The sequence below is a fragment of the Anas platyrhynchos genome, chromosome Z, assembly GCF_047663525.1.
Source record: "Anas platyrhynchos isolate ZD024472 breed Pekin duck chromosome Z, IASCAAS_PekinDuck_T2T, whole genome shotgun sequence".
In the NCBI taxonomy this organism is placed as follows: Eukaryota; Metazoa; Chordata; class Aves; order Anseriformes; family Anatidae; genus Anas; species Anas platyrhynchos.
Genome location: NC_092621.1, coordinates 1,068,610 through 1,087,658, shown reverse-complemented (window position 1 = coordinate 1,087,658; position 19,049 = coordinate 1,068,610). Strand labels below are relative to the sequence as shown.

The 19,049-nt window shown below is 48.7% G+C and overlaps 1 protein-coding gene across 20 annotated transcripts in view; it reads right to left on the bottom strand.

Moving 5' to 3' along the window:
* Positions 1–18,707, bottom strand: part of TCF4 (transcription factor 4) — a 173,959-nt gene extending 155,252 nt beyond the window's left edge. For 4 of the 20 annotated variants that reach the window (XM_072031579.1, XM_027446404.3, XM_038171407.2 and 1 more), the window contains exons 1-3: positions 16,783–17,070; positions 16,013–16,104; positions 14,223–14,295 (exon numbers count right to left, since the gene is read on the bottom strand). In XM_072031579.1, coding sequence (XP_071887680.1) covers positions 14,223–14,295; positions 16,013–16,104; positions 16,783–16,819 — 202 coding nt within the window. In that variant the 5' untranslated portion in view covers positions 16,820–17,070. Of the gene's footprint in view, positions 1–14,222; positions 14,296–14,721; positions 14,803–14,977; positions 15,194–16,012; positions 16,105–16,732; positions 16,753–16,782; positions 17,073–17,168; positions 17,521–18,003; positions 18,309–18,529 lie in introns of those variants that run through there. The other 16 variants (XM_038171404.2, XM_038171406.2, XM_038171409.2 and 13 more) reach the window with 12 other exon arrangements.
* Positions 18,708–19,049: the final 342 nt, after the last annotated feature.

Sequence of the window (19,049 nt, the reverse complement as noted above, 5' to 3'; positions counted from 1 at the left end):
GTTTAGCATTATTTCAGTAACAATTGCTTCATTTTAGTAACAAGATTTTGAAAATAAGTAGCATAAACCAGCTACATAGATGTACAGATAGATCTGCACGCCCTGAGTTGCCACAAAGGCACCCCACATCACCTCTCTAATCCAGGGGAAAGCAGGAATAGTCAAGTCAGAAATCCCAAAGAAAGAGTTCCTAACAAAAAAAAATTGTGCAAAACCCTCAATCCCACAGAATAAGAGCACAAAGGGCAGGGTACCTCAGTCTCCACACTGTTATTTCCAGAATACATCACTGGAAACCTCCTGCTCACCCCTTCTTACCTTCAGGAGGGCAGCAACCTCTCCAGCACAGAGACCCTCACGCTCCAGCAGCCATCTCCACCACCCAAACCTGGCCTCTTCCAGCTGTCCCTGCTTTAATCACTGCAATTAAGCAGCCCACCGACACCTGGGGTGCCTCCACACCTGGGGGGGCTGAATTCCCCCCACGGCTCTCAGCTGCGGCGATGGTTTGGATGGTGCCCACCGGCACAGAGGGATTTGGCACCTCGCATCGTGGCCTCGCTCTGCTCCCTCCCGGGATGGGAACAGGGCAAAGGCAGCCAGGACAAGTGCCTGCCTGCATCTGGGAGGCAGAGATGCCTCCTGGTTGGGGTTTCCCATCAAAAAAGGCACGTTCCTATAGAGATGTGCCTCTTGTTGGGGTGGGATGGAGATGGGAAACGCGCTGCCCGAGTGCTGGGACAGGAACCAGCAAACACACACTGGCCGTGTTTAATTTTTGTCAAAACATCCCAGAAAGACTTCTGGCCATCAGGCCTGAGATGCAGGAACGCTATTCCAAGGCAATGTTTGGATCCGAAACCCCGAGGATTTTCAGAGAGTGACAACCTAACCAATACTCAACACCTGGCCCTACGCACCCAAAACCTCCCTTCCAGCCCCGATTCCCTTCTCAAACACTACTGATACATGTCCCCACGTCTACCAACGCTGAAAAAGCCCTTTGCAATACAATATTAGGAACTCCAATGGCTGGCAAGCGAAGACACAGCCATGGGAATGATGAACTGCGAGTGGCCAGCCAGCTATCTAGGGAGAGAAACTGCTCAGGAATGCGGGGTTACCTGTTTGGAGCAAATCCCTGAGATAAGAGAGGGGATTTCTTTCTGCTCTTACTTGTGAGACGCAACAGGAACCCCGGCTGTTCGTGGATCCTATGCAACAACATCTCACAGCACACTCCAACATAAAAAAGGGTGGGACAACCGTTATGGGACACGCCAGCATGGTGCTGGACAGAAGAGGAGCGTGATTCCTTTTTAGCCTGCTTATGGGAGCTTGGTTTGGACCAAGGGGGGGATTTTCCTGCCTGAAATCCCCCACGAGCCTTCACAGGGCCCTCCTCACCCTACTGGCTGGTCATCTCTGACCTTTAAGGAGTGCTGTCCCACCTGAACCACCTCCTCGGGGCTTTTCTGCATCCTTCTGGGTGGACAGGAACCTGCATTCCCATCGGTGGGTAGGTAATTCTGCTTGCAACACATCCGCTGTCTATAGACAAAGGGGTTTTGTTATTATTTGCTGTGGGTGTGACTGCATTTGGACAGCAAGTGATGACACCTGAAGTCAACTCCGAATGCTAGGGACCGGCGGAGGACGTTTTTTTGGAGGGCAGCACGCAGCAGGCACGACACCAGGTCCCTCCCTGCGGGAAGCTCGGCTGTGGCTCAGCTCTTTCCAGGGGAAAATACCACCGAGGCTCAGTCAAAAGGGAATTACTGGTAAGCTTCTTAGGTGCAAGCTCCGAGCCAAAATTAATCTTGAGACAATTAGATTCAACTCTATTCAGCAGAAGACACTTAAGCCCAGAGCTGTAGAACCCAACACCAGGGAAAATGAGCTTTGGCGAGCGGCGCGGCCACGGCAAGGAGCCGGGCGCGCGGATGCTGCACGGAGCAGGAGCCGAGCGGTGGGGAGATCGAGTTTGCATCGGGGCCCTCTGGCAAATACCAGAATCGGAGAGAGGAAAAACAAACAAACATTGTTATGCCTTAGCAAACCTTATTAATTTCAGAAATTACAACCTCTGAAACCAATGCCAACAATTAGGAATCAGAGCTTGTCCTTTGGTTGTCATCTTAAAAGCTCAGAGAGGGCTGTATCTACAGACCTGAAAGAAGATAATTGTTGGTTAGACTTCTGTTTGTGACCATCAGAAATGTTACCTTAATTTGGCCTTAATGACCTATAATCTCTTTTAGCATATGGCTTTTAGAATGGTTATTATTCAGCTTGATCTATGGCTATAATGGAGCAGAACAGAACTGTGGGTATAATTAAAATAAGTTCCTGTAAAAGTGGAATATGTAGTACATTGCTAATGTGTAAATGACTAAATAACTTAATTAGGTGAAATGAAGTGCACTTATAACCACAGATGCTTAAGCCGAATCATGATAATGTTGTGTATGTGAATATATTTTTTTTTAAATATGTTTATAACCCAAACAGTAGGACAAGGAAATACAAAGCGCACACTCGTTATGCGGACGGCGGTGAGTCTTTTGAGGCGAAGTTTTCATTACAAATTAACGTGGAAATGGTGGGGAAAAAACGTTTTCGAATCGCTTTAAAACGCTGAAAGGGAACAACTTTTCACTTGGCCGTCCCAATCCTGGCAAACGTCTTCTTCCAGCAAAATCTAAAGCGGAGCATGTGAGAAAATAATTCTTCTGGGCAAGCCCCAAAGACCAAATAAATGACTGGGAGCCTCCTCTCCCAAGCCCACCTATTCACATCATGCCTTTCCATTCCTGTACCTATCTCCTTCATTAGCATGAGTATGTAGGGCAATGAAATGTGTAAAGCTGCAGAAGCCGGGCAGACAAAGAGCCCAATCCTTTGCACAGGGAAGTCGGCAGGAAAATTCCCGTTGCTTTCGCTATCCTAAAGCCCGGCTTCCAGCTCAGTGAGAGAAGCACATAAAGTGCACTTGACGATTCAAAACATAGGCCTGATCTTGACAGTCTTCCATCTGAGACTGTCAAAGTGAATACGAGCAGCTCTAAAAATCACTTACAGCACTTGTATTCATTGATTCATCCATATTCATTCTTCCTCTCTCACTGCACCCTTACTGTAGGTGAATGTAACATAACCATGAGCATGATGAGGAGATGAATAAGACAAATTATTGAATGTGCACTTGAAGGAGGCTTCAACCAAATAAGCAACCAGGAAATGTGTACTTTAATTTTACAATGAAAGATGAAAAGGAAGGGGACGAGGCGGCATCTTCACAAGTACCTAAAGAGCTGGCGCACGTCTTCCTCCCAGAAAGCAGCGAGTCTCCCCGCTGCCCAAACTAAAATAAAGATATTTTAGACTTATCCTATTCGTTTCCCAGCAGAACGCTAGATCTTCAGATAGGGTAAAATGGCACGGCTCCGTGGGTGTTTGCAGAGTTACGCTGATTTATTCCAGTTGTGGATCTGACAGATTATATAAATCCACCACCACTTCCTTCTGCATGTTATCTATTAGTTTTTATTGCTCCAAAGAAAAGTCAAGGTCACCAAGTTGCAATGCCCAGACAACGTTTTCCCAGCCGTTGTTTAACTTTCCTCATATTTATTAATTAGCTGCCTTTAATGAGAAAGAGAAGTGCGATATTTGCAGTATTTCTGAGTGAGCCAGACACAAGAAGTGTGAATATCCACCAGAAAAACTGTTTCGGCGGGGTTCATAAATCCAGCACTAGGCAGCAAGCGGCCAGAATTTGTGATGATCCTCTGCAAGGAACTTTTCCCGTTCCACCGATGGGCAAATGAGATGTTCTTCCTTGAAGTCCTCGCAGGAAACTCTGATTAAATTAGAAAAAGATCAAACCCCTTTTCAACTCGAAAATCATTCGAAACGGCTACAATGAATGCAGGAGAGCAAAATAGCTCTTGTATGTAAGCAAACCCATTTTAAGGCAAAATTTGGACGGAATCGAGAGGCTCAGAATAACTATTTGGAATCTGTTGCTATTAGTCACCGAGTTGGACGAAAATCAAAAGCTGCTAATAATGGCTATGCGCATTCAGGACTGCACAGACACCCTGCCACTCGGAAGGAGGCATTTTGGAGGACAGGCTGCTAAGAACGAGCTGAAATGGCATCGCGGGGAACTGGTCCCCTCCCGAGGTGCAAAGCCGAGCTCACCTAAGGCGAAGGGGACGGGAGGGCTCTCTTCCTCCCGGGAAGCGTCGCCCTCGGAAGGATTTCCATCTCACGGCTCCTCCTTGGGAGCCCACTGAAATCAATTAACTCTGCAACTGGAAGCAATTAACCCTCCGAAACGCACCACGCCAAGCACAGTGGCAGTCTTTAATAAATATAAGAAATACAGAAATAATAACACCGGTTTTCGAGCTTATGGGATGCGGGCTCTTGGTTCTTCAGACATGAGAATGAAGGGTTTTGTGTTCTACAAAAAATAAGGCCAAAAGAACGAAAAATAAGGGTTCAAGTAGACCCAGGGGACCTTTAAGACTGGATTCATCTCATTTCATTCCAACCATCTAAAAAGCAGGCGTGTGGTCACCAAGCTCTGTCTACAGTCGGCACGAGGAGGTGGGTGCCTTGCAAAACCCATCTGAAAGCACCACCTGAAAAAGGGAAAAGCCTTCTGATCTCTGGTCCCCTCCACTGATAGCCTCGATGATCCAGCCGCGGGGACAGGACTCAGCCGAGCGGGAGGAAACAAGTTTATATTAAAGAGCATAAAGCTGCTTCTTTTATAATCCCGCACTTTCTATTTAAGCCCTTTCTCTTTTGGATTAAGAAAATAACAATTCTCCATTAGGCACGGCATTAGACACTGCCCTGCTTTCAAACGCATCCCCAGTTCGCCCAGTGGCACTGAGGCGGATGATTTTGTGCAGCTGGGAATATGTTGAAAAAGAGATACCAGTCTCCAGAAGTTTCAAAGATCTTATTTTTGGCGTAACAAATATCTCCTCTTTGTGCTAGGACACTCTTGGGTGTGACGGCCACATAAAACACTTGGGCAGCAGAAGGTAGAAGCACAGAAATAATCACCTTGCCTCTTTTCTGGTGAAGTTTCGGGTTATGGTCTTCTCAGTTCTTTCCTCTATCCCTGCCTCCACTTCCAAATTTGAAACAAATCACCTTTCCTGAACCCTAAGCAGGGCAATATAGGAATAAAAAGGGAGGATTTGGGAGCCAAGCTTCATGTGGCTGTATCAGACAGACCCAGCCTGCGATGTGGGCCAGTGGTGGCTTTTTTTCTGGACTTAGGAGACCCTCACTGTTAGAGTGTTCCCCTGCTGCCCCATCCCACACTCAATGCAATGGTAGAGCTCTCTATGGGATTTGAGCTGCAAAAAGCCTAAATCTCGCCCTACAGAGCTCAGAGAATGAAGGTTTAATGGACTGCAGTGTTTCTCCTTTCCTACAGAAATCACGTTCACAAGTCCAAGGAAAGATTATAAAAAGTAAAGGGGAAGAAATGGTGAAATTAAACACCACATCTGGCCAAGCAGGGATGCACAGGAAGGCAAGAAGCGACCGTGATGCTGAAGTAGCCCAAATTCAGCTAAATTCTCAGCAGAGACTACCAGAAGTAACACGTGGCTCCTAACAATTTCATTTTCGACGTGACAGCTTTCTTGTGCCTCAATTAAACGAGGTTTGTGGTTTAAAAAATAACTAAATAAACGCTATTTTCCTGCCAATAATGTCACGGGTAAGGATTTAGGGAACCTGCAGTAGCACGGGAAGAGGGCACCCACTGACCAGCGGGCAGGTAAGGGGTAATTCTGCCACGTTAACTTGCTAATTGGGCATCAAGGCGCTTTCAGCAGCTCGTGTGCTTCAGTCACAGGCAGGGAGATGCGAAGAAGCATCAGCATTTCACACTGACCACACCGCTTAATCAAAGCTTGACACGAGCATCAACCTGAAGCACTCTCGCCGCCGCGCTGCCACTAGTGCCAATTAGCCGCTTCGGTTTTAAAAAAAGACAGAGATAAAAAAGAAAAAAAAAAAAACACAAAAAAAAGGAATATAAATGAGAAAATTAGGCGAGGGAGAAAGACAATGTCCATTAGTTAATAAGCTGGTTCCTAAATTAAATGCTCTAATTTCTGATGTTTACAAAATACCTAATTTTAGGACCGTGAATTTTCCCCTGTTTATACAGCAGGACACAGTATTTCCTAAGTAAGTAAATCTTTCCGAAGAGTATAAAATCAACAAAGCGATTAGGCCCAGAAAACAAAAGTTAAGCAACGCATTCGCTCGCAGCTCTGCTCCCGCAGAATAATGCGTTATCGGGTTTCTCATCAGGACCTAAGGCACGATTCCCCCCAAAGGATCGTGTCATCGGGCAAAATGCTGGTACAGAAAGCTGGCTGAGGAGAGGCCCGATGAGCACAACGAGGACAAGAGGTCCCCGGCAGCACGAGGCGAGGGCAAACCCAACCCAACCGCTGGCAACGCGCCGGGGAAGATCAGCTCGCGAGGTCTGGCCAGAAAATCTGCATCCCTGCCACCCGAGCAAGAGGCAGATCCGAAATCACCCAGCACGGAATTCATTTTCGTGTAAAAAAAAGGAAAAAAAAAGCCATTTTCCAAACCCTCGCTTCCATTTCTCCTTCCGATCTCTGCCACAAGCGCTGGGATAGCGCTGAAAAACTACCCCGGGTCTGAAGAATAAAAGAAAAAAATCTGAAAAATCAGGTGGAGCCACAAAATAGGATTTGGGGCTGTTCCTCACGGAGCCAGCCGCCTCATCCCTGCCCTTCTTCCAAAATATCCACAGCATGAAACCAGCTCCGAGGCCTACTGGCCCGCAGTCACCTAGGGCTGAGGAGCATTTCTTGCACCTCAAGCAGCAGGGCCCCGAACATTTCCTGCGCCTTTCGGGGTCAACCACCTCGTGGAGCCGCCACGATTGAGGCCTCAGACCTACGAGGAGCCCGAAATAATTCGGGACAAGCTCCTACGACCGCGGCCCATCTCCTTGCATCGCTTGCAGCCCAGTCACGGCCTTACCGGCGAGGTTTGTAATGGAAATGCTGACGGACCCCTGGCTCTAGTGGCACTGGCAGGTGCTCCCACAATGCGAGGACATAATTCAATCAAGCTTTTGGCTGACGTCACGAAGCACAAAACAACTCCGATGCTTTATGAACAGCACCAGAACCCCCCAGATTCAATTACAGCCCTGATATTCGATCAGGAGTCGTACTTAGCTGTTTTTAATACAACAAAACCTTTGTACCGGTTATTTATCAAACGGGTCGATCGCATTTAAATGTACAGGCAGGAGGAAAAGGGCCCCGTGCCGCCTTAACCCGACAACCCCAAACCTTCGGGAACAAGGCAGCCTTTTAGTCAGGAACCGGGGTTTGTTCAGGAGGGAGTCCGAATTTTAGACACCACACAACCAGAAGAACCCCATCCCTATTTTGTCAGGGGCTACACACATGCCTATGAATTAATTCAATGACTTCATTTATTTTTTCCTCAATTTTTGGACCCTTAAAACTACACATCCATCACTTCACGATGGATGCGGTATGCAATAGGGGTTTTTTGTGCTTTACCATTTGAAGTTAATTTTTCGGGAACCCTTAGAAATAACCCATGGGCCCCGAAGAACCTGTGACAAAGGCAGGAGCCCGTGGGCAAAACCTGCAGCTTGGCACCTCCCTGCACTGCCCTCCTGGGAGCAAAACCTGCTCCAGGGACAGAGATGTCTCCGTGAAAGACATCGTTACCCGGCCACCATCCCGAGAGCTCGGTGCCAGCAACGGGCCCGCTGCACCTCTGCGGGAAATCCTCACCGCCCTAAAACCCAGCGAGATAACCCCAATTTAAATACACCTGCCTGGCTGATGTGCACATCGACGGCACCGCCGTTTACCTTGGCACGAAGGGTAAATACAACAACCTTTCTCAAGAAAAGAGATTAGGGAACATCTTTGGGAATGTTTGGAAAAATTATCCATGAGCGCGCTCGCTGGGGGAAAGCTCCCACCACCAGCAGCAGGTGGAAGGGAACAGCTCTGCTGGCCAGCCTTATAGGAGCCAGGCACAAACCCCAAAGCTGAAGGTTTGGGGACCCTCGAGGAGCACAAGTGGAGGTTTCAGGTCCCACAGTGGATGCAGAAGGGAGCAGAGACCCCTCGGCGGGCGCCTCCAGGACGCGATGCAAGGCCCTGGACGGGGACATCCCAGGGTGATGCCCTGGGGTGATGCCCTTGGGGTGATGCCTCCCCTCGGCAGCCACGATTTGCCCCAAGAGGTGCAGGCACCTGGCTGCGCTTTCTGGGTTTCAGAACAAAAGGCTGCCTGGGATTCACAGCACCCAAAATAATTCCCACCTCTTGAAATACAATTTCTGGCCCTTTTTAGTTGCGCTCCGATTGCGTCCACCTCCCTGGTTATGGTTTATCCGGGAGAATTTGGGTACAAGACCTTGAAACCACTGCAAACACATCCCCTGCTCCCTGCTAAACAATCTCAGATCCGCTATCTCGGCTTATGGGAACCGATGCGAACAGCATCGTGCTATCAAACACTGGAAACCACAGGCCGGGGGCCACCGGGGCTCTCCTCTTCTCCGGGCCTTCCTCAGACACAAACTGCCAGATCCAAAATGTAGTTTACCATTCGGAGTAAATGTTTGATCTGTAAAGCTTACAAAACGACTTTGTTTATCATAGCAGATGAAAGAAGAGGGGAAAAAAAAAAAAAAGGAATAATTTTAAACTCAAAACAAAACTGTTTATATGACAGCTTTTAGTGCTCCATGATTCTGTGCATTTAAGAGAGATTCAAGCAATTAACGGCATAAACTTTCATTACATAGTTCTATTATATATGTTTATGTGACTTAGTTGTTCATCTGTTATTTAAGTGATCTCCTCATTACAATAGCAGGGTGAAGATATTTGCTGATCTTGTAGAAAAACGCCAGGCAGTTCGTTCACCCCGCTCCTCGGATCTCAAAGCATGCGTGCTTAAAAGCTTTTATTTTTTATACCTAGTAGGTAAGTTTGATATCAAAGTGATCCTAAATTCGGTAATTTGTAGAATCATGGGGGAAAATTAATATTTTTTTTTTAACATCACAAAGTATCGCTGCAGTAGCCAAAAAATAAGTGTAAGTGGTGAAAGGTCAAAATCTGTGGGAGCTGGTATTCAGGAGGTGCACAGGCTGGCCATAATTTATGCTTATATTTAGTGTTTTGTGGGATTTCAGTCACTAGAAGCTGCCCGACATGGATCGATCTGAATTTGGGAGCGGGGAGAGCGCAAACCCCAACGGGAAGAAGCCAAACCGTGGCTCCCGTTCCCAAATGCCTCCTTTCTCTGCATCCCTTCCCGGGCGCGTTACACAAGCTTCCTCCACCTACCTACCTCCCAGCCAGCCCCGAGCTCACCCGTTTATCAGAGCCCTCGCTCGCAGGGAACTTGGAGCCACTGAATCATCTCCAACAGCAGCGCTGCCGCTGCTAAATTTGGCTGCGGCAGGCACAAACGTCTCCTCCAAGTGACATTTGGCTGAATCTGGCCCCCGAGCGTTTCAGCCTCCCAGACAGCTAATGTGTGTGTTTCTGAATTATTAAATGCAGGCAGGAGCCTTGACAAGGTAGACATCCAGTGATTAGGAGAAAAAAAGTGTTTCTAAAGAAGCAACAGTATCCAAGGGGCACTGCCTGGGATACAATTCCCTCCTGTGCCATCCCCTTTTGGAGCCCATTCATTCAGACCCTCAGCCACCAACCAGGGCTACTTTCCCCAGGATCAGAAATCGGGGGAATTATTTGCTCGGTTTTTAATCACCAAGAGAGGAGCCTCGCCTCCAGATTTAGCATGGAGGCGTCTGACTTTAGCTGGGGTGATGCTGCTGGCTGGCCTCAGCGGGATGCCCTCGGCTCACCGCCCTGGGCAGGAGGATCCCCTCTCCTTTCTAACCCAGCCTTTGGGTCCCGTCCTGCCCCAGGCGCCGCGAGGAGGAGAGCAGGATCGGCTCCTGGCGAGTAAACAGAGCTGGGAGGGCGGGAGGTAACGAGCATTCTTCTTCCCCTTAATCATAATTACGAAACGGGAGGGCTGAGGAAGATGGCAGCGTTTGGTCGCTTTTGTGCGGCTCCCTCGCGAAGCCCTGGCGCCGTTTCCAGAGGGCAAAGCGCGGCCGCGGCGAGCCCGGCACCCACCCCAATTCCAGAGCCACGTCCCCACACCTCTTGTCCTTTGGTACTAAAACCCACGGGGCTGATCCACGGGCTAAAAATTCCTGTGCCTATGGACACCCGTGGGACCCCTGCGTATGTGCCGAGGGGCGCCCAGTCCGAGGGGTGTTAAAACATCTCCGGGTAATGGTCATATTTCACTTATTTTTTTCTCCTTGATCAACTGAGAACAGCAAAATGACGCTCCTTTCCCAAAAGGCCACGCTCTGAACACCAAGCTGGACCTAAATAACCTCTGTTTTGTTAAAATTTGCTCACAGGCACGTGGAAAGTAAATAAGGACTTCACAACCGAGCTGAATTCACGATTCCCTCGTTTAAGATGTATTAATTTGTGATCACCCTCATTCTGGCGCAGGACGAGCCTTAATCAAACCAAAATTAAAAGCAAGTTTTTCTTTAAATCCTTGAAGCTGACTTGGTTCGATTCAGCGGTCTCTGTGCGAGCAGAGATTTGCTGGGGCAGTCGGAAAGGCCAAAAAGAGGAATTCGGGCGTTCCACTGCCACCCCCACCCACACGCTACTCAGGCAACCTCGCACAGATGCCCGAAAAACTTCGGTAAAATCAAATACTTAAAATAAAAGACGCAGAAATCGAGCCTGATCAGGAAGCTGGGGGGTTTGCTGAACGGTTCAGGAACCTGAGCGTGCCCGATGTGACCGACCTGGCGAATCCTTCAGCATCACAAGTGCTGCAAAGCTGCTTCGAAACCCATCCTCAAACCCAGCACCAGCGAGCATCTGATTCAGCAATCGCGCCTCGTTTTCCACTGGCTCACACTTGGATGAGGACAAACGCTCTTAGCGCGGAAGCCGAACTATTCGGAAAATTTTTGAACATCCGGGAAAATTCATTTGATTTTGGCAACTGTCCTACCGGCCCCAACAAAACAAACCCCCCCCCCCATTCTAATGGACGTGCATTGTTCGATTTAAGTCACAGGTATTAAATCACTCCGCAAATCCCGCAGAAATTTGAGGTAACTCCAGGGGAGTTTTCTTAAAAATAATTTCAGTCCTCACCAATTCCCCCCGTTAAGGTCAGAGTCTCTAAGCCAGCATGGCTGAATTGTTTTAGTGCTCTCTGCTGAACACCTGCAAACATCAAACAAAAACTCCTGGTCCTTTACTGGGTTGACAAAAGCCTTTCATGTGAAAAATGCTCCATGGGAATGTCACGGCTGTGGCTCAGGTTACATTCCTTTCTCCCTTGCAGCCCTCACCATTTCTTAACGTGGTAAGGAGCCATGTTTGTGAAATTAAAGATTAAAAGGAAATGTGGCTTTACTTTATTTTCATTCACACGTTACAAATCACAATGGAGCATCATATATTAGATGAGTAAAAAGCTATTAGGATGACTTTAAGCATGAAATATTACCACACTTCGTAAAGTCCAGTTAGTTTCACTTCACTGCTTGGGATCACTTTTTGTTGGGGTCTTGTTTTGTGTTTTTTTTTTTTTAAGTGAAGTTTCAGGTGAATGCAGAGGAATGACATCTGTGCTTCCCTGTCACAGCAAATAGGATTTTGAAAAGACCACTAAGGGATGGCGAGCTCAAACTGGAGAAGGGCATCTGTCCAGGAGGATGAACGTGCTGCATGCTGATTGCTAAAATTCCAGGTTTCCAGCTCGAATAATCACCTCCATCCATATATCAGCAACGAGGGTACCTTTAAACCTTCCAGATAGCTGCATGGAGCATCTCTTGAAGCAGCTGTCTGGGCACTGTCATATAAACCCCGAATTTCTCCAGCCCAGGCTCGTTAAGAGGAACACACAGCCAAGATCTCTAGGAAGCGAGACCACCGCCCGCAGCTGGCCAGCAGCAGTGGCCCCACTTCTCCCCCACGCCCCTCTGCCTCCAGGCCACGCACCCACCCTCTCTGCGAGGATCAGGTCGGGCCAATTCACCACTCCGTGGCTTTTGACAACTTTTGGGGAAGCACTGACCGCTCGCCACAAAAATCCATCCCCAACGCCAAACAAGACACCGGTGTGTTTGAGCACAAGTTGTCACCCGGTGGGAGCCTTCAGGTGGGATTTAGGATGCTCCCCACCTCCCTATCACCGGCTGACCCCAGCTCATTAAATTCTCAGGCCGTCTAAAACGATGTGTCAAAGTTACTCGAATGCTCTCGGCTTCAGAGACGATAAAAAAACCCAACCACAGCCCCTCCATTTCACCCACTGCCTGGCTTGGCTTTGCTATTTCGGAGCAAAATGACTTCATAGGTGAGGTCTGCGCTGCATTGATTAAATACAGCTATCTAGTTAATTGCTCTTAGACCAAGTGTTGGTTGCTGCATTGCCTGGGATAGAAGCATGGCAAATTGATTTGCCTGGCACAAATACTTTTCACTTGTCTCCAGCGAAAACAAATACAGCGAGCATTATAAATTTGCCTAAACCGCATACCTAAATTATACAATTCCGAAAAGGACACAAAATGAGATTCACATCTTCAGCTTGCGAGACACGAGGCAAAGCACATTTGGAAAGTTATTCGAACCTGACAAGAAAATTCTCCGAGTCACTATGTTCAGAATATAACCAAATTGACGAAAATAAAGCACGTTATTTCACGGGTCTGGACAGAACAAAATGCCTAAAATAAGCGCCCAATAATTGCAGGTGGCACTTGATACAGTGTCCTAAAACTGTAACAGGCTGCCTTCAAATTTGGAAGTCTGTCTTTAAGTTAATTAATATAGCAGTGCCTTTAATAAAAATGCCTACACTGAGTGCACAGAAGAGGTTCCTTTAATTGAGCACAAACTGCAAATACCAGGCACGAAACTATACGCAGTGACGTGTTTGTATCTAGATATCCACTGGCAGTTTGCAGTGAAGACTTGTCCAAATTTCCCATCTGATTTAGACCAGTTCCCTGAGTCTAACAATACTACGTACGGTGTGCTGGTATGTGCAATTGCCTGGGCTTTGAAAACACTGCAACTCCCCAGCCGGAGCTGGATTTGTGTCCTGTCCAAAACCCCGCATCCCCAAAGCAGGGAACCCTCTTAAACAAACTTCAGAGAAGAGCAAGGAAATTTCCAAAACGCGGCAGTGTCCTCGCTAGTTTCGCTCCTAATTTGTCAGGCATATAAAAGCCTCGATATAAAACGTCAGTTGCCAGACAATTATTGCACACACATGTTGTACCGCAAAGAACTCGGGGGTTGCTTTTTGTCATCAAACAGGACTCCTGCTTTTATGGAATGCAGAAGTTGCCCATGCAGTCCCACTGCAGCCAAATAAACAAACACGCACGCACACACAAACAAACAAATCCGCCCGGGAAATTTCAGGGACTCTTCAAAAGCAGTCAAATATTTGGAATATTTGCCTTGCTTTCTTTCAGTCAGGACCAGAAACCAGCCTGGAGATTTTAATTCAAGGAAAAAATATTTGGTCAGCGAGCTCCGATCTCTGACACCAAAGAGTGCTTTTCCTGGAAGGGCTTGGTGTTTATACTCGGATACTCGCTCGTTTATTTATTTAATTTAGGCAGCCTTCATTCTTATTCGCAAAATTAATTCTCACTCGAGGTGTTGCGATCATCGTTTCTCACAGAGAAAAGACAGCGTCCGAAATTGCGGATCAAAATCTCCAGTGCTAAATTAAAAAATAATAATAATAAAAATAAAAAAGGAAAAATATTTAAACTAGCCCACCTTGAAGAATTACACAGAGGGAAAGTTCTTAAAAATAACCCAAAAAATCATAAATGCAAGGAAATATTGTGAAAACGCCCCAGCCTTGTGGAAATAGCAATAACAACAATAATCACAGCAATAATAACAATAGCCAGCACTTAGGAATAATTCCGCTCAAATCTGAATGAATCTGCTCCCCAGAAGAGATTACCACGACCACAACAAAGGTAATGCCTATGGATAAATATCTAAGAGCATTTCAACTCCGCACTGAACAAAAACGTTACATACTTGAGCCAGTAAAATGTCCACTTGCCAAGGAAGTTGGTCCATTTTTGCCACTGCTCACAGGAGGTGAAAACATCTACGAAAAAAAACAGCAAGAAAAACAAAGAGACATTACTAGTGGGGAAGAAGCGACTCCTGGTCCACCGCTCGCCAAAAAAAAGTTCCTTCCGCGCTCGCTGCGAACTCTGCTCGCACTTTGCCTGATGCGAGGCATCGTCCCCCACAGCCCCGAGAGCCAACTCGGTATTTCTTGCAGCCCCCCCCCCGGCCCCTCACCACCACCACCACCAGCAGCACGTTTCGCTCGGGCTCATTAGCTCCCCGGATAAGATCTGCTCCCCGAGCATTTGGTTGGGAGCCCCCCGTTCCCCCCGCGGGGCTGGCCGCAGCCCGGGAGCGGGGCTCGCTCCCCTCTCCTGCTCACTCGTTGACAAAGGCAGAAAAAAAAAAAAAAGGAAAGAAAAAAAAAAAAAAAGAAAAAAAAAAGTTTGTTGGTCGAAACCTTGGCCATAAAGGTAGCAACGTCCATGTCCAGCCCGCTTTAGGGTTTGCCTGTCATCTGTGCACCCAAATAATAATAATGCAAAGTGCCACCTGCCCTAAATTCTCATTTCGTCTCTACCACGAGAGCAGTTTGAGGCGAGCCTCTCTCCCTCTCCCCCTCTCTCCCTCTCTCTCTCACCCTCTCTCTCGCTAGCATTTATTTCGACCCTAATTGGTTTCTCTCTTCTTCGACGTGTCTAGTGGATAATACGCACCTTCCCTGAGTCAGAGCCTGCAAAAAGCCAAGGAACAAATGGAAAAAGTGCACCAAGCAAAGAGGGGGCTGCGAAGCTGCCTCAGGCTACGTTTCCTGGCCAAACTTCCCAAAGCCATTCCTCCCAAGCAAAGGCTGGAGCAGCAGCAGCAGCAGCAGCCTGGAGCAGCCTCATTTAGCAGGGTGCTGCTGCGGAGTTTTGCGGGGGGTTCATCTCGAGGCACACACGCATCTCCCAGCGAGCCGGATCCCCCCTCAAATAAATAAATAAATGGAGAGAGCTACTCCTGACATATCGGGGGGAAGGGAGGGGAAGGGGAGAGGAAGGAAGGGGCCAGGGGGAGGGGAGCCGAGCCTCCAGGAGCCAGACAAGTGCACGGGGCCCGGGGAGAGCCAAGCTGGGGGGCTCCGGGGGGCTCGGGGGCAGCTACAGGCAGCAGGGCAGGTTTGGGGGCAAACTTTCAACTGAGCCGCTCATGGATTTCTTTGCACTTTTCCGCGGGCCAAAAAAAAAAACAAAACAACTCGCACCAAGGGAAGAACGGCCAGGAGAATGGCAGGCACTCATGAGGCATGGAGCAGCTCATGTGCCAAGCACGCCGTCCAACGCGAAGCACGGCGAGAGCGCTCGGCGGTGGCACCGGCTGCTGCTGAGAAACGGTCGCTTTTAGGGGCGTCTCTTTTGGCCAAAAAAATAAATATATCTATATATCATTTTAGGCATCCAAGACATTACAAAATAAGCCGTGCACGCGACTGCAGCTCCCATCACACACAATAAGAAATAAGAAAAAAAAAAAAGGCTAATTTTTGGTTTTCTTTTTTTTTTTTTTTTTTGCATTTTTAAGCCAAAAAAAAATTATATTTAGCACGGTTCTAGCTGCTGATTAAAAATTACCCAATGGACTCAGATCGCAGTTGGGTTTGGTTTTTGCTTTTTTTTTTTTTTTTTTTCTCCAGTTTAACAGATCAGCTAGAAGATATTTTTTTTTTTTTTTTTTTACAGCTGTTGTTAATTTCCACCGTTGTTTCTTACCGCACTGAAATCCAGTAAATCACTCAGTTCTTTGTCCGTCCCTAAGGCAGCCATTCGCTGTTGGTGATGCATTTTAGCAAAATCACACAAACCTAGAAACATGGAAATAACCGCAATCAGAAACCCAGTCCCGAGCCTTGCAGGAAACACAATCGGGTTTGGTCGGGGGAGGGGGGTGAGGGGTCGAGGGGGGGGGGGTTGAGAAGAAGGGAGGGAAATTAAAAAAAAAAAAAAAAAAAAAAGATGGAGGGGCAGCAAAAAACAACAACAACAACAAGAAAAAAAAAAAAAAAAAAGGCGATCTTGTATTTCCAAAGAGGCGATGGAAAGCCGGTAACATCCACTCTAAACCCAAAGGCGGAGGAGGTAAAAAAAGCGAAAGGCTCGCTCCCGGAGCATCATTTATGCAACAGGAGGTTCAGCGAGGAATGAATGAGGATCCCAGAGAAGCAAACTACAGCCATCCGCTCCCAACTTTTTTCCCCTTCTCCTTCTTCCGCGCCAAGCGGGGCGCCGAGAGGCGAGGAACGGGCAGAAAAATAAATAATTAAAAAAAAATAACGAGAAAACGGCGAGGAGAAAAAAAAATAACAATGATTAAGAAGAAGAAAAAAAAAAAAAATAGAAGCGAAGTCGCAGGCTACGGAGGCGCCGGTGCCGGAGGGACGCGGGGCGGGGGTGGCGGGGCCGGGAGGGAAGCGGCGAGCGGAGAGCCCTTGCCAATTAGCCCCAATTTCTAATTAGTGCCGAGACGGGTGGTTAATAACAACGACCGAGGAGCGGCGGCTCGGGCCTGGGCGAAGTCATCAGTTCCCTCCGAGCGGCCGGGGGGGAGGGGAGGGCGGCGGAGGGAAAAGGGAAGGGAAGGGACGAGCGGGGAGGGCAGGCGAGGCAGGAAGGGAAGGGAGGGAAGGGAGAGGAGGCAGGGAAGGAGGGAAGGGAGGCAGGGAAGGAAGGGAAGGAAGGGAAGCGAAGGGAAGGGAAGGGGCGCGGAGCCCGGCGCAGCGGCCGCCTCCCGCCCCGCGGCCCCTCCGAGCCCCGCGCCCGGCCCCGCGCCCCCCGCGCCCGGCTGGGAACGGCCCCGAGCGGCCCCAATCGGCCCCAAGCGGCCCCGAGCGGCCCCAAAAGGCCCCGGAGCCGAGCGCCGCCTCCATACCCGCAGATCATGGAGCTGCAGATCCCGGCGAGCCGCCGACTGCCGCCCGCGCCGCACTTTTGCACGGATTAGACTTTAAATTTCCCCGAGCTCGCACACATCCACATGGCAAAGCAAGTTTATACGAGGCTGCACGTACACGTGATGCGGGGACTTTGCCAAGAGGAACAATATTTTTCCCCTCGTATTATCCAGTCCGGTTTCTTTTATAGATATAGATATACACACACACACACACAGAGATCTCGCTCTCCCGCTTTGTTTGGGTTTTGGTTGTGCCCCCCCCTCCGCTGCCTCCAGCTACAGAGCTGCCCGAGCGCCGTCGCCTCGATTTACGGGGAGCATCGCTGCGAAACTTTTGCAAAACCCCTCCGTCGCCTTCGCTTTACGCTCAAGTTTCTGGGGACGCTGCCAGCCCCCCCCTCCCCTCCCCTCCTTTGCAGCACTTTTTTATTTTACATCTCGCTAGCGCAGGCCCGGCCGCACTCCACCGAAACGAGTCCGACTTCATTATATATATTTTTTTTTCTTTTTTTCTTTTTTTTCCAGTAGGAAAGAGCAAGCAGCGAGCCGTGGAGCTCAGCGTTTGCACCTCGGTGTACATCTCGCACGCCGTGGCCAGAGCACAGCGGTTTAGCCACACGGTTACACGTCCACACACGCGGTGTCCGCTCTCTCCCTTTGCACTTCCACCCCACGGAAGAAGTTTGCAGCTCTTTGTACAAGAACACGGCGGGATCGACAATTTTATAGTTATTTACAAAAAAAAAAAAAAAAAAAAAAAAGGAGAAAAAAAACGACACGAGTTAACTCTAACAGCAAATTGTAACTTTACCTTAAATGGCCACAAATATGTTCACAATATTCCAAGGGAGGAAAAAATAAAAAAAGGAAAAATGTTGTAAAAAATTAAAAAAAAAAAAAAGAGGAAATCTTCTGCCAAAGTGCTTTATTATCTCACACGTGTGTGACCCTCCGAAACCACGAAGAAGTACTGGGGGGGTCAGTGCTGCTCCGGGTACTCCACAGCTTTACAGGCACCCTACACCTGGCTTTGTTGGGTTTTTGGGTTACCGACCGCCAAACGCTCCCCCACCCGGCCAGCCGAAACACCAGCCGGCCGGAAAAAAAAAAAAAAATACAAAATTTCAAAAAAATTAAAAAAAAAAAGCAAAAAAAAAAAAAAAAAAAAGTCCAGCAACTTTTGCCCCTATTGTTTTTACAGACACATGGTGACTGACAAACTGCTCGCACCGTGGCGGCTCTGGGACTTTCCCCCCTTCCGTCCTTCCTTTAAAAAAAAAAAAAAAATTAATAAAAAAAAAAATAAAAAATAAAAGAACCACCACACACACACGCACACACGGGAGCGGAGCAGCCGGTTCCCCCAAGTTGTTGTTGTTGTTCCAAGTTTACAGCGCTCTCCTCCTCAGCACCACCACCACCAGCCCCAGCACGGCCTCCCCCGTGGAGCCGCGGCTAATGGCATGTTTCCCTGGGAGCCCCATCGCGAGCCGCTCACATCCGGGCAATGCCCCGCGCCTTATAAGCGCCGCGCCGCCGCTCGCAGACAATGACGAGGGAAGGAAGGGAGGGAGGCGAGGCGAGCGGGCAGGCGCGGGGTGCCGCGCACAAGATGGAGGGGCCCCGCAGCCCCACGCAGCCCCACGCGGCCCCACGCGGCCCCAACGCCGCTCTCACGCAGCCCCACGCAGCCCCATGCAGCCCATGCGAGCGGCTGCGTGCGGCTCTGGGGTGGCGGGGGTCGGGGGTTGGGGACCCAAAAAGGATTGTGGGGTTTTGTTGTGAGAGCATGGTGCGCCCAATAGGTTCTGGGGTGGGAGTGCAAGGGAACGGGTGGACAGGAGGAGGGAGGTGGTC